At 42.7% G+C, this 15,006-nt stretch overlaps 2 protein-coding genes across 4 annotated transcripts; both read right to left on the bottom strand.

Moving 5' to 3' along the window:
- Positions 1 to 2,957: 2,957 nt before the first annotated feature.
- On the bottom strand, positions 2,958 to 10,782 carry Tmtc2 (Transmembrane O-mannosyltransferase targeting cadherins 2). Of its 3 annotated transcripts, none has more exons than XM_089598280.1 (8): positions 10,642 to 10,782; positions 6,516 to 7,482; positions 5,478 to 5,599; positions 4,915 to 5,267; positions 4,732 to 4,846; positions 4,544 to 4,629; positions 4,097 to 4,482; positions 2,958 to 3,703 (listed from the first exon to the last, which is right to left on the bottom strand). In XM_089598280.1, exons 1-8 carry the CDS (start codon positions 10,725 to 10,727, stop codon positions 3,287 to 3,289), a joined length of 2,532 nt encoding a protein of 843 aa, XP_089454406.1. In that variant the 5' UTR covers positions 10,728 to 10,782; the 3' UTR covers positions 2,958 to 3,286. The 3 variants fall into 3 exon arrangements, with proteins under 3 accessions (XP_089454406.1, XP_089454405.1, XP_089454404.1); XM_089598279.1 differs by having other exon boundaries at positions 4,915 to 5,230; positions 5,423 to 5,635; positions 6,552 to 7,482; XM_089598278.1 differs by having other exon boundaries at positions 5,439 to 5,684; positions 6,610 to 7,482.
- Positions 10,783 to 13,174: 2,392 nt separating this feature from the next.
- LOC106645320 (heparanase) lies at positions 13,175 to 15,006 on the bottom strand. Its single transcript, XM_014361163.2, has 5 exons — positions 14,774 to 15,006; positions 14,430 to 14,673; positions 13,940 to 14,290; positions 13,435 to 13,867; positions 13,175 to 13,337 (listed from the first exon to the last, which is right to left on the bottom strand). The coding sequence occupies exons 1-5, from the start codon at positions 14,987 to 14,989 to the stop codon at positions 13,175 to 13,177; spliced, it is 1,407 nt and encodes a 468-aa protein (XP_014216649.2). The 5' UTR covers positions 14,990 to 15,006.

Here is a 15,006-nt window from a genome sequence, read left to right as displayed (position 1 = left end):
TATGATTATTATGAATATTAAATAGAAATTTCCAGTGTGTCTATATGGGGTCATGATCGTAATTAGTCATTTTTGGGGTCGGCATTAATTGCACGAGAGTTGGATAAAAGAAGGAAAAACAACAATAAATATAAAAAGCGGCTTTTTGCGTGAATGTGTATTTTTTTGCCATTGATCGATCGGTTATTGCGCGATGGGGCAATAACGAGGTGTACGTGATGCAGAAAACCGAGATTAAAAAAAAAAAAAAGCAAAGCACGATGTCGGGGTGTCGAGTTGTTAGGCGAATGAACGCGAGAGAAAAAAAAGTGTGTGCACAAGAGAGAGAGCAAGGGAGAATCGAGGCTTCTTTTATCGTAGGGATAGTGTGTCTATCATTAATTATAATTAATATAACGTATAGCCGCGCCGACAAACTTGTGTCCCCTCCCCCCTTTCCTTTTACGTCTGTTCCGGCTGGAACGTTTCACGTTTAATCAAACCAGTTTAATTACTCCTTACCTAATCAGACCGTCGTCGTATAATAAATATAAATATACAATGCGCTTAAAGTAAACCGTACGTATGGGTATATATAAGCATCGTTTCGATCTTCACATTATCCTTAATAAATATGCAAAAAAAAAAAAAAAAAACTGCCGCTATAATGAATTTAAGATAAATAAAAATCAAGTACGTCGTAAGAAACGAAGCGAATACGAGTGAGCAAAAGTATACATATATACGTATTTCTTTGTGAAACTTTCATTGCTTAAGACATATTATACAAAAAAAAATACGTGTTTGTTATTTGTTAACTTATTCTGTCTTTTTTTTTTTTACTATAATCTTCTTTCATTTTTTTATTTCTTTTATTTAACGCGTGCATGTATAACACGACTATTTGTTTTATACATTTTTTTTTTTTTTCAATTGTTAATAATCATGTAATTGTACATTACATACGTATAATTTATTTAAGTGTAATGGTACTCACCAATTATTATCATTATGATGATTATTTAATTATTATTTTAACAATCATCGAAACGTTCGATTCGTCTGATGCAGATGATAAATAAAATAATAGAAGGAAAAAAATTTTTCTCGTAATCTCTTTCATAATGCAGTGTGATTACTTTGTTTTTATACCAAAGTTGTAATACCTAATTTGAAGTTAAATAAATAATAGTAATAAAATCCAATCTCAGATTAAGGACTCATTTTTTATTGTCATCACCTTTCCTACAGTTTCCAATAAGTCTTCGTGCGAAGAGTGAAAATTTTTTCCGCCAACGCAAAAATTCGCATAAATTATATATTGTGTGGAAAAATGAAGGACAGATGTTTTTCGAACACAAAAACAGACGATAATACTTCAAAGCAGAATCTTTAGCGCAAATCGCAATGCAAATCTCATATAACTATATTTTTATATATATATTTATGTATATGTGTGTTTATGTATTCATATATTTATATGTATACGATATTTTCATAAAGTACAATCACAGTTTTTATAAATTTTTTTTTTTATTGGTAGATAAAAAATTAATAACAAAAAACATTTGATTTTCCTTTGCATCGTTTAAAAACGCATTCTCACTATGTCATTGTTTTTTTCTCTCACTAAAATAGTAAAAAGATCATCGAGTATTGTCGAAAAAATATGATTAATTAGACTATTCGTTAAATCCTATCATTATTTTCGTTACAATAAATCGTTCGTGTCATTATATACATAATACATCACCAGACTGAGTGTATTATCCCATGATGCATATTCAGCGATTATTATTTTTTTTCCTCTTCAGATGATTGCTTCATCGACTTTGAGTATTTTATGTTTGATTGCAACTTACTTTTATTTCATTACTTTAAAACTATGGAAAATCACAGAACGACAATAAATGTTCGTTTGAAAATGAGGCAGATGCCGAAGGAAGCCTTTTATATGTTTTTTTTTTCTTTTGTCAACGCACAACCAACGAATATAATATATGTATATACTCATCATCAGCAAAATCAATACTTAATAATATTATGCTTATCTCCCACAGCTCGACGTCAAATGATAATAATAATAATATTGCACATTAACGTTGCATATGTAACATATTTATGTTTCGTTGATGAATCACAAAACGAACGAGAATCGATAATCCCATCAAAAATAGTCAATACAAGCTTGGCACACAGGTCTTATACATACGAATAATATAATGTCAACATAATAAATACAACAATAATCGCAAAACTAAAATCAGTCGAATGATAATCGTAGGATGTATATACAATTGTATGTATATATATATATATAGTCTTTGAATCTTCGTTCTCTATCTCGATCGTGAATAAAGTTACAACTTGACACTGTTAAATATACAAGGTTTTTTGTTTTCTGTTTTGTCCGACATGTAACATCAGTATAAAAGTATTAACCAAGTTCCTTGAGTTTTTTTTTTTTTTTTTTTTTTTTTTTTTTTCTTCATTATTTCGTACAAAGTTCCCGTTAGAATACGTAATTAGTACACAATGCAGATGCTTAATGAGTGACGATGGCTTATTAGATATTGATTTCTTACGTATATAAATATATATGCATGTATGTATATATGACATACCCTACACGTATGCGTGTCATGTGTACGTTGTATGTACGTTTACCTTACCTTTATCATGTATATTGCGAGTACTTGGCGTACCCGCGTATTTTATTTATTTTTTTCATATGTATATATATATATATATATGTATATGTATGCATATGTTGATGTAAAAAAAGTCACACAAGCGGGCGCGCGACGGCTTGATACACACTTAATACTTTGATAGCGAGGCGTACAGAGGAAAAGAGGCGAACAATATAAATATATAATTATACACGTGAGTACATGTATATATGTACGTATAAACGATACGATCGAGCTGAAATAGGAAAAAAATTCGCTCGCTCGTAACAACGCATATATATTTATAGACAAAAGTATCAAGGAAGCTCTCGAGTGAGGTCTCGCCGGTCGCGAGGACGATCGGTATACAGTGCGTGTGTGCGTATAGACTTGCGTGAGGGTGGTTGCAACAAACAACGATACAGGAGTAAGTATAAAAATGCAAGAAAGAGAGAGAGAGAAAAAGGAGAAAAGACGTGTGTGATTTGCCAAGAGAACCGTATCTGCAGAAATAAGTAGCAGACGAGTATAGAAAAGAGGAGGATGCAGCGAATAACAGGTGAGCGCGAGTACGTGTACAATTGTGACCATAATGAGTAATGATAATGAATCGTCGACGAAGGATGAGCGGTTCATTAGGCCAGCAGAGCGGCGAGCTTGCCGAGGTTGGTGATGGTGGTGGGGTCGCCTGGTTGGAGTCTGAGGGCCTCCCGGTAAGCGGCGGCCGCTTGCCGGTACTTGCCGTTGAGGTGGAGAATGGCCCCGAGGTTGGCGTGGCTACGGGCGTCGTCGGGCCTGAGCCCGAGGGCGTGCCGGTACCAGAACTCGGCCTCCTCGCATCGGCCGGCTCGGCGCAAGCTCGACGCCGCGGCGAGCGCGAGCTCGTAGTCGGTGCGCGAGAGCGTGGCCGCCTCGAGGTGGGCCGACGCTGCCTCCGGTAAACGAGCCTGGGCGCTCAGGAACAGCCCGTAGTGGTGGTGCACGCTCGGGTCCCGGGGCGCGAGCCTACGCGCTCGCAGGAACCAGCTCTCCGCCTCCGTGATGCGGCTAGACTGCGACAGGGAGGACATTGCACACAAACAATTATGAATTCCACCCAAATTTAAATATATACATATACACATTCAACGCAGTGACTCCAGTGCACTTTTTCAATTCACTTCCCAATCAGCGAGTTTTTAACGGTAATAAATAAAATACATACGTGTGATTTTTTTTACGAGTAAATCCCCAACCCCCCCCCCAAAAAAAAAAAAGTAGTTGCATCTAGAAATAAAAAAAGGCAGCGCTGTGTTGTTATTTTGAAATGAATACAACGTTGAATAACAAGCAGCTTTTTTTGATTTAAAGCGGCGTAGCAAACAAAGTGAGCACGTCAAAAAAACAACAACGTAAAGTTGAAAGAGAAATAAAAAAAAAAAAAAAAAAAAAAAAAAGGAACTCACGTTGCGAGCGAGCAACTTGCCGTAGGTGAGGTGAGCGGGCACGTGGTCGGGTTGGCTGGCGAGGCTCGCCTGGAACCACTTTTCCGCCTCTGCGTAGCGCTGCAGCCGCGACAGGGTCTCCCCGAGCAGGTTGTACACGCTCTGGGGCGGGTAGTGCTCGGGCAGGCTGTCGAGGGCCTGCTGGTACGAGAATAGCGCCTTGTGCAGCCTGCCCTCGTCCGCGTATAGCGAGCCCAACTGGAGGAGCGCCTGGACCCTCGCCGCCTCGTGCGCCCGACGATCCTTCAGAGCCGAGCCGTCCAGATCGGCCGCCGTACGTAGCACGTGCACCGCCTCCGCGACCCGGCCCAGAGTCACCAGGGTCGCCCCCAAGTTAACGTAAGCCTCTGCGAGGAAACAAATATTATACCCCCGTAAAGCTGAGGGGGGGGGGGAAGGGAAACTTACGCGCCAGAGAGGGCCTGAAGTGAATCGCTCGCTTGTAGCTGAGGATCGCCTCCTCGTAATCCTTCCTGCCCTGCTGAAGCACTCCCCTGTGGAGGAGGATGCAGGCGTTGGATCAACACATTTTTTTTTCTTTTTTTTTTTTTTTTTCATAGAAAAACTGTAAATAATAGCGCATATTATGTACTCACAGATTGTAGTGGACGTCGGCCATGTTGGGCCGATGCCGGAGCGCCTCGGCAAAGGCCATCTCCGCCTCCTCGACTCGGCCCTGGGCGCTGAGGACGCTGCCCAAGTTCCCGTAAGCTGCAATTTGTCGACCAGTTAAAACGGAACTTTCCAACAAAGAAGAAGATGAAAAAAGAGAAAAGGACCTTTCGGAGGATTGATCCGGAGGGCGGATCTGTATAGGTTCTCCTCGTTGTGCCAGTCGTTGTTGCGCATGATGGTCCTCGCGGACATGCAGCTGAGCAAGACCCCGGTGAGCAGTAGAATGGCCCGGGCGGTGCGGGGACAGGCCTTGCGCCTGGCGAGGTCGTACGTGCCGGAAACGGCGGCGCCCACCGCCAGACATGCCCCAACGCTCGGCAGGTAGAGGATGCGCTCGGCGATGACGAAGCCGACGTAGAAGAAGAGGTTGCTCGCCGGTAGGAAGGGCAGGACCAGGAAACCCAAGATCTGCAGGAGCGCCTGCGCGCCCGAAACTCCCGCCGGCCGACCCGGAGTCCTGCGACGATGGGGGGTAAAAAAAAATACACATCAGCACACTTGGTCTTTCGAGAGCAACGTTGGGATTATATACGCGCGATGGGTATAGTATACTTACGATTTTTGTGTGAGGGTGGAGGCCAAGGAGGTGGACGAGAAAGTGGAGGTGGTGGCGGTGTAGGGCCTGGGCCGGTAAAGTTTGTTGGCCTGTTGGCGGGCGGCGCGTAGCTGTTTGGGACAGTGGCAGTCGACGACGGGGCCGTTGTTGTTGTTGTTGGCGGCCCGGCAGCCGTCGGTGTGGCCGTGGTTGGTGCGCCGGGCCGAGCAGACCGGGCAGCGCGACGCCTCGGGCTCGACCTGGGCCAGCCAGGAGCTCCACTTGAGCAGCTGTTGGTGGTGCTGGTGCTGCGGGCCCCAGCAATCCGAGCTCGACAGGCTCGACGCGCAGCTGTAGCTGTACGTGGCTGGTGCTGACTCGGCGTGCTGTCGGGACCGAGTTTTCTTACATACTTTTAACGTTATACGCCACCGAATCGACTTTCATACGGGTTAGAAAAAAAAAAAAACACATTAAAGTGGTTCGCCCTACTCTTACTCTCTATATTTTAAATAGGGATAAGCAAGTACAACTTTTCCAATAAAATGCATAATATATATACACACTGAATAATAGCGAATATGCACTATTTTAGCAGTGCAACAGTCCATTTCACTATTTCAAAGTTGTATACTTGTAACTTATTTCAACTAGTGAATATTCACTGTAAAATGGTGGATTTTACTGTGAAACAGTGAATATTCACTATTTCTGCCAAGCTAACGTTTCACTATTTAAATGAGTTGGTAAAAAGGTATTGTCGGTGCCACATAAAATATTGTGGATAAGCTGTACAATTCTCTTCACTTGGATCAAGATGTTTCATTGAATTACCGGTGATATTTTTATATTTTCTCACTATTTAACCGATGAAAAACTTGTTTACTGAAATTTTCACTATTTCAAATTTAGAGAGTATAAGTAATACCTATAACATTAAAAATACTTTACTCATGTACATGAGATAACTCGTCCAAAATGATGTAGGTCAAACTTGCGCTGATTATCAAAAATCAAAAGCAACGTGACGATGTGTTTTGTTTTCACGTAAAACCTTGCTCATCCCGTGACGTAGATTTTTCATCACGAAAGGAACGAAAAAACAAAAAATAAAAAATGTAGCTCGCAGTACAATCGAGCACGCATTAAAAAAAGCGTGAGCATAATTACGTATTTGGCGGTAGCGTCCACTTGGTCGGCCGGTGCGTGCTGCGACTGTTGCTGATGCAGCTTGAGCCTCTGCTGTTCCCGCGAGTGTTGGCGCCTGAGGGCGCGCAGAGCCCAGAGCCCGGCGGCCCCTAGGGTCCCGTACAGGAGCAGCGAGTGCAGGTTCCGGGGGTCAGCGAGGCTCTCGACGGGCGGCACTGCGCTCATCGACCAGTCGAAGCTCAGGGTGCACGGGCAGAGGAGCATGCCAAGACTCGCCGCCGGCAGGTAAAGGAACGTCAATCCCCGAGCCAGCCTCGAGGGATGCCGGGCCACCGGGTTGTCGGCGCTGGCGAACTCGGGCGGCCTACCCGAGGCCAACAACCGCAAGCGCGCCAGCGCCAACCCGGCCAAGCTACCCCCTAGCAACCCCGAGGCCGGCCACCTGCCGCGTGGCCCGAGGCTCAGCTCCCACAGGAGGCAGAGGGCCAGCGAGGCGATGCCCGTCTCCTTGGCCAGGGTGGCGAGCAGCGAGAGCGCCAAGGCCGCCCCGAGACGTAGAAGCCGGGCGGGGCGGGTGCGGGCCTCGGGGCCACGGTAGCCGAGGTACGCGAGGAAGGCGGCCTCGGCGAGGAGGCAGGCGAGCAGGTCGGCTCGGCCCACGACTCCGGCCACGGCTTCCGTGTGCACGGGGTGGGCGGCGAAGAGCAGACCGGCAACGGCTTGGGCGAGTCGTTGGCCGGGCAGGAGGCGCCGGGCTATGCGGACGAGGAGGCCGGTGCACAGGCCGTGCAGGAGAACGTTGACGAGGTGGTAGCCGAGGGGCTCGAGGCCACCGAGGAGGTAGTTGAGCCGGTACGTGGCGACGCAGAGCGGCCGGTAGCTGCCGTGGGAGCCGCGCTCGCGCAACGGCGTGCCCCAAAAGTCATTCTCGAGCAGCCGGCTCCACGGGGCGCCGGGCCGCAGGTCCCCGTTTGTCAGTATCGCCCTCCTGCAAGCGTTTCAACACACTCTGTCATTGTATATAATATAATCCCCCTTGTTTTCTTCCACCCATTGTTTCAACAAGGCTCAAAATTAAAAGCTGCACCTACGAATATTGTATAAGTGTTATGATGCGCACATGTACACGGGGTATATAATATTATAATATACAGCTGGTGGGTATCGTGCGCCGGGCGCGATAGCGAAGCAACGAGCCGGCTAATGAGAATGAAAGGATGCGAAGGAAAAAGAAGGAAAAAGTCGAGCGGAAGCGTGTCGAATGTATAAGAGTATGAAGTAGGTAGGTATATATACACGGAGGAAGGAAGAAATGGAATAAGGGGCTCTGCGGAAAATGGCTAAAGCGTAAATACACAAGCTCGGCTGTATGTGTGTATTATATGTATAGCTGCCCAGCAGTCGCAGATGCCGGTATGCGACGGCGAGAGATGTGTGTATAGTGTGTGTGTATATATAGTTATATATACATGTGGTGTAATAGGGGGGTTGGGGAGAGGGATGAGATGGGACAAGGGAGTAGGGGGTGCGCTATCGATTTCACCGAGTTTCCACGGGTAAACGCGACTGGCATAACTTTAGATGTAACGCCGATGCCTCCCCCCTACCACCCACTATATATACCAACCCTGTGCTCACTGGTGACATGTAACGCGTTGCAGCTTTCGTCTTAACTCTTTTTTTTTTTCTTTTTCCTCCACTGTACTTATATATACCCACTACTATGTGTTACTAGTCTCACTTGTTCCGGATATTTGTATCAAAAATTAAGTCGCGCGCAGCTGTTGCCCGTACTAAATTTTTCATCAAACAGTACCGATATGTATCTCATATCAATGCGACGGATTGACCTTTACGAGAATTTATTTTTAATACGCCACCATCCCCCCGAAGTATATATTAAATAATATACGGAGCTAATGTGTATGATTAAAGTCGATGACAGGATCGACTTTAAAAGAAAAAAGGTGATCAATATACGTATATACATGTCGTGCTCGGCAACAGGTATCGCGTGATACGAGCAGGTGTTATGGGAAGGAAGAGGAGCTTAGACACACCACCTCTTTCGCGATACTTATACTCATGTATCTTGTTTCGCATTTGCATACACGCTCGGCCGACTATAACGACGCTACCTATGTAGGTATATAGGTACGACCATCCCCCCCCCTTTTTTTTCATTTTGTTACTTTTATTACCATTTCGGTGGGAACAAAACTTGGCCGAAACAATGAAAAGAATAATAAAGATAGCGATTGTGCACCGCGGCAATATAATAGAAGCAGAAAATGAAAAAAAAAAGTTTTGTTTTCGCCTCGTTGCTTCGCGCGTTAGATCTTTTCTGTATTTCCGTGCGCTCTCGGAATGAATAAACATTTGGTGTAGCTTTGTTTTTGGGATTAAGTAGACTTGGGGAAGAGTGCGAGATGAAAAACGAAAAAAAAAAAAACAATTTACGAAGGTAAAGAGGTGACTAGAATTTTGCTCCTCGCGTTACTTGCACTCTGTATATATGTATACTTGTCCACGCGTCGTTGACGAGAGTGGTTTTACTTTTGAGGGTAACTGATACATCAGCACGAGAGCATCAAAGGTACATAAGTAGATCATAACCACGTGGTGTTAAGTTTCTTAAGCTGTTGCTTGAAATATATCGTTTCGTCCGCGTATTGCGTAACCCAATATCCATGCGAGAGAGCTATTCTCAAGTTTCTCATGTGACAATTTTTTCATATATTTTTCTTTTTTTTTTTTTTTTTTTATAAAGTACAAACTCGCTGTACTATCTCGTGCGAGTGAATATTCGTTATTTTTTTTTCTTACCTAATGAATTTACGAAAACATTCGCAACCAAAGCCCCTGATTATCGCGAGAGTTACTGGCACGACGTTATAATTAAAAAGCTTGGCTTAATATCCCACTCTAGCGGGGATTAACATAAATCTTTCGTAAATCATTATTTTTCATTTCACGAAGTACCTACCCGCGTTCAACCAAAACGCAATAATTACCGAGCATGAAAAAATTGTCATCATTAATTTCGTTTGCATCGTAAAAAACATTAAAATTTTTTTTTTTACCCCGTGGAAAACTACAAATGACAGAATACATATAGGTAAAAAAATACGGTAAATATTTCCAATGAATGACACTGCATGCAAAAATACCCACGCGTCTTTTAATTTAAAAATCGATAAGATTTTTTTTTTTTATCTCAAAACGCAAATAAACCCTCTTGATTATATACGTGTATATAACGAGCGTCCGCGCGTTAAAAAGGAAAATAGGGCGCGTATCTACGATGTTTACGGCCCACCATTACACGCGGCTTAAATGAATTTCCACGCGGAGGACCGTGCAACTGCCATATAGAGAAAAAAAATATTCATCTCGCGCTTAATGTTGTATACCTCACATACGAATAGGAGTTATGGGCATTATGATGATACACACATAGGTGGCCAACCCCGAACCATCGTCTTGTATACGTTTGGGTAAAGCTCGCTTGTATACACACACACACACACACGTATTTTATTGTGTACGCAAGCGCGCGCAGCTGTCCGAACACACGCAACACCCCGCAAGCTCATGCGGTGTACGGGTATACCCACTCGGGTCCATGGTCCTCGGATCGATTTGCTTTTCGCGTGGCAAATGTACAAAATTCATGGAATTTCGAAATTTCGTCCACCACCCCCCCCCCCCTTGTCGAGCTTTTCGATAATGCACGTGTACCCACGCTTGCACGTCCAGGTAAACAAACAAGAATAAGGAGGAGTACCCACAAGGAGCGGACACGGCTTGAGCTTGCGAGGATAATAATACACACGCGTATTATATGCCCGACAAGTTCGAGCGATGATAGCACCCACGAGCCGCGATTCCGGAAACGGCAAGGATGCAAATAACTGCCCGCGATCGCGTGTCCCCCTCCTCTCTCTGCGCCCACTTTAACCCTCCCCAACCCCCCCGTCATATCGTATACACGGCTAATAGGTATTATGTGGTGGCGCGCTCTCGAAGATGAGACGTATACTTGATGTGATGGATGATAAATAAATCGGTACGAGTGAAAATACACCCATAATTAAGTGTAGGTGTATATTTTTATGTTGAGAGAGAGAGAGAGAGAGAGGCGTACCTGTCATCGTAGACGAAGCCCGCGTGGAGGGTGTTGTAGTAGAGAGCGATGGCTAGGAGGGCACACACTACGTCCAAGACATCCATGTCACATTTCGACGGCGGCTTAGCCTAACCAGCACCAGCGACAACCGACCCCACTGCCTAATCTTAACCACCTCGGATCGCTTATAACTTGTTGCTCTCTCGATCTGTATATAATACAAGTGTGTGCAAGTGCACTCGTTTGGCAGCTGTAATGATCTAATACGGCGATGCTCCTTCGGTTCCAAGTGTCATACTTGTGTATCGTGTAAGCTCCGTTGCGGGTGCTCCAGGAGGGAGAGGCTGCAGTCCCGGCTAGAGGGCGCAGGGATGGGGGGGGGGGGAGCGGAGCGGCTGGAGCCGGTTGATCTCGCGCCCCCGGGTACGTCTCGGGTCGGTGGGTCTCCTTGGGCCCTGGACTCGTTGGCTGTTGACTCGAAAGGGTGACGACAGCGGGGCTGTGCGTATATATTTATATATATATGTGTGGGGCGCGCAGGTATAAGAGAGCGGGTAGGCACGGAAATACGGCCGACACTGGCGCGGGCTCCTCTCGCGTTGGGAGCCTCCTTCCTTGCTCGTTCCCTCGCGAGCTTTGTATCCCGCATCGATCGGCCGGGCGCCTGCGCCTCCCCCACCCCCCCCCCCTACACCCTCTGTATGTACCCCGATGCCACCACCGCCGCCGCCCATGGATATGAGGGAGCCGCGGGAGAGATGCTGCCTGATGCTGGCTGCCACCCCCACTGCGTTGGCTCCATCCACCCCAACCCCCCCTACCCCTTATTCGTATGTGTCATCTCTAGCGTCGTGCGCGCTAACTCGACAGGGGGTCGGGAGGGAGGGCTCTGCACTCTCTCATCTCATCCTTCCTGGATGCCAATGCACGCCGGCTCACCTGCAATGGACCGCCGTGCAGGCGTTCCCCCCGTGGATGTGTGCGTACCCACACGTATACATATACATATATATACTTTACCGTTTCGGTGCGCGGGTGGAAGGGTTTAATCAAGCGCGTCCGAACCCCTTCTCGACCCGCTGTCGCCCCCGGCTCTCTTTCCAATCAGTCGTGACTTTTGAGATGCGCTGATGTCGTGAACCCTCGATTACGATGACGACAAGCTGCCTGATATCATTTTTTTTTTTCAATTATCTGTATTAACTTCAATTTTTCCGAGATCAAAAACGTGATTTCTCCACGATACGAATTCTGACTTAAATGGTCCGATTTTGCTTTCAAAAAAATTATATTTTTTTTATACTGTCAATGGCCAAGGTTTTAGTGCTTTTTCGTGTATCGGGATGTTAAAACCGTGCGAGAAGTAGTTACTTCCGGGGTTGGTGGTGCGGATGGTTACCCATTAATTTTTTACCCTCCAAGAACCGACGAAATCAATATAAAACAGCAGATAATTAAAAAATTACATCAAAATTTATGAATAGAAGTAAAAATTATAAGAGCAATTGTCATTATTTTTAATAACATACTTTTGTTCAAATAAATCATATATACTATCTTGATTAACTAATTCAAAAATCAAGAAATTGGCTTTTTTTTCTTCGTATACGTGTATTTACAGTAAACTCTCACTTTATATTTATAAAAAATTAATTAAAAAAAAAAAAAAAAACAGACGTCGACTTAAGATGTTTTTTGTTTTTTTTACATTTCTGCAGTTGAAAATTATTTTATTTTCAATGTTTTATTATTTAAATTTTTGTGTATTAAATGCATAAATAATTTGAGAAAGCAACAAAGCACTTTTAGTTAGGAAGGATTAAACGCTTACGTAGTTAACAATATATTGTATAATATACAGAAAAAAAATCAATAGAAAAAGAGCTTTTACGTAATTCTTTTTTTTTTTTTTTTTCATTTTTTTTATTTATTAATTGAAGAATCAAATATAAATACTTAATTATAATACCCTCGGTATTTGGAAAATTAATAAAAAAAACATGAAAAAAATATTCTTTACTGACTCTGAGATAAAGAAAATTCATTTAATTTGATTACAGTAGTTTTTCTTGATAAGCTTATCACCATGTTTTTTACATGTACATCTATATGCAGTATCTATACGTATATACCTATACCAGTCGAAATATCACGCATGTATACATTCTTAGGGTTTTTGAAAAATGAAAATGAGTCTTTCATTTCGCTACCAGTCCTATCTCTCTCGAATTTTTTTTTTTTTTTTTTTTTTAATTATTAAAATTTCCGATATTTGAAAGTAGTAGCTATTAAATAGTGTTTGACTAACACAGTCAAATATTACCCATCTAATGACGTGAATTCATGAAAAGTACTCACATATGCAAGAATCTAAATATAACTAGTGGTTGTGTATGTACACGCGTTAACTTGTAGCAAAATAGAGTAGAAAAGTCTTGCGAATCTAAACCAATCAAGGTGTTTAGAAAAAAAAGACACAAATTAAAATTAAATTTTCTTATTCTTTCGTAATGATTGAGACTTTTCATGAATGGAATAATAAATATTCTGATTATTCCAAACACGCTGGAACTTGGAAATTTTGTATCAACAAAAAAATCATGGAATAGGGAGGTAATATTATGGCTTGATTTTTATCCACGATTTTTGGTGTCAAGAGTGGTAAACTCCCATCGCTTCTCAACTCCAAAAGTTTCTCGTTCAAGAAAATATTTCTGTTTTGGAGAAAAAAAAAAAAAAAAAATTAAAATCATTATAGATTAACTTATAATTTTAGTTAATTTAAACTCTTGGACAAAGTTTTCAACTTGCCTGGATTGCAAGGCGTCAGAAGTTAGAATGTACGCATGAATCGTAGATTTTTCTGGTAAATCTTGAAAATAAATACTACTTTTCTGCTCGTTTAGATTCATTCCATAAACAGCAATAGTCGGCACATCATTGACGTACAACTGTTTCACAGCACAATGAGCATAAAAGCGTAAGTTTCCAAAATTACTCGGTCCCTCCAAATTCAAAACTTTTTCAGAAACAAATCGCTTGAACAGTACGGCGATCCACCAATCAGGATTGGGACTTAAATCGGGTCCAACCATTGCATAATGACCACCAAAGAAAGATTGCCGAACCACAACATTTATGCCTGTTTTGGCAGAAACGCCAAGCTTGTCAAGCCATAAAAATCCCGCCACGTATTTGTCTGATAAATCTGGCGCTCCACTACCATAAGCAGAACCTGTTTCAGCTGCAAAAGTTAAATTCACACCATTAAATTTTGACATTATGTACTTGAATAATTTACCAAGTTTATACATACAGAGCCACATGGGTATACCCGTGTTTAACGACTGGGTCATTACATCAATTTCTGCTGGCAACTTGTTGAAAACTTTTGAGTCTATGAAATCTTCAGCACGAGCTACATGGCCATTTAAGTAATATTGGTGCCACGAAACGTAATCAATGCTGTCGTTAATATTTTCCAAAAATTTCTCTACATATTTCACGCCCCTTTGATTTTCGTCGCCAATGTGATTTGCCTCTGGGCCGACAACTATGCTGTTTTCAAAGCCTAATTTACGAAGTATGGAGCGCAATTCCGTGTAATCTCTAGCAAGTTGCTCTGGTGGTACAGATACGTTGAATACATGTAAAAACGAGTTGGGCTCTAAAAAATCATTCAATTGTTTACTATTTCTCATAGCGTAAAAATGCTTTTTTTCTTATTTTCTTTGTTATCGTGTTTAAATAACGTTGTGAAGATTTAAAAATAGAATTACAAATCGTTGGAAACATTTTCTACGTACCATTTCCCATTTGCCAATCGAGTTCCATTCCACGTCTCTTGGCAAAACGAATGATTTCTCGCGCGTTGTCGCTGTTCCACGAACCATCGATATTTCTTAATAAAACATTCAAATCAAACATCATACTTAAATTTACTTTTTGAGTGAAGTCATACAGAGAAGCAAAGTCGTTACTCGTTATGGTGAAGTTGCTAATATCTGCACTGTTTATTTCAACTTCTGAGATGTTTTTCTTGGCATCAGTCTATTTCAAAAACATCACATTGATTCCCACTGATTGGTAGTTAGTTAAACGTCAAAAAAATAAAAAAATAAAAAAATTGGTAATAAGTTGTGATTCGTACCTCATTAAAATATAGACAATCTGCAGCAGTTCCACCAATCCTAACGTAAGCTGGACTTAGATGGTGAGCGAGATTGATGAATCTCTGATCACCAATAGGTAATTCCTTCATATTTCTTAACAAAGATGAGTCCAAGCCAAACGAAAGAAATTTTTTCGATACAGTACTTAACAAATCTTGCCTTTTTTCAAGTTTAACAATGTGCACGTCCTGCATTCGATCTATTAGCGTTA

This window comes from Copidosoma floridanum, unplaced genomic scaffold (assembly GCF_036245765.1).
Source record: "Copidosoma floridanum isolate Cflo_tuat_1 unplaced genomic scaffold, Cflo_Japanese_pri ptg000006l, whole genome shotgun sequence".
Taxonomy (NCBI): Eukaryota; Metazoa; Arthropoda; class Insecta; order Hymenoptera; family Encyrtidae; genus Copidosoma; species Copidosoma floridanum.
The sequence above is the reverse complement of the archived record's forward strand: the minus strand, read 5'-3'. Positions and strand labels throughout refer to the sequence as shown.

Bases quoted from the DNA above. Each gene is read 5' to 3' on its own strand.
- LOC106645320 (XM_014361163.2), bottom strand. From the start codon at position 14,989: ATGCAGGACGTGCACATTGTTAAACTTGAAAAAAGGCAAGATTTGTTA. The intron at 13,868-13,939 runs GTATGTATAAAC...TAACTTTTGCAG, and splicing joins GGGTATACCCATGTGGCTCT to CTGAAACAGGTTCTGCTTAT. The intron at 13,338-13,434 runs GCAAGTTGAAAA...TCTCCAAAACAG, and splicing joins TCTGACGCCTTGCAATCCAG to AAATATTTTCTTGAACGAGA.
- Tmtc2 (XM_089598278.1), bottom strand. From the start codon at position 10,727: ATGGATGTCTTGGACGTAGTGTGTGCCCTCCTAGCCATCGCTCTCTAC. The intron at 7,483-10,641 runs GTACGCCTCTCT...AAACGCTTGCAG, and splicing joins GGCTTCGTCTACGATGACAG to GAGGGCGATACTGACAAACG. The intron at 4,630-4,731 runs GTGAGTACATAA...CCTCCTCCACAG, and splicing joins GCCGACGTCCACTACAATCT to GGGAGTGCTTCAGCAGGGCA.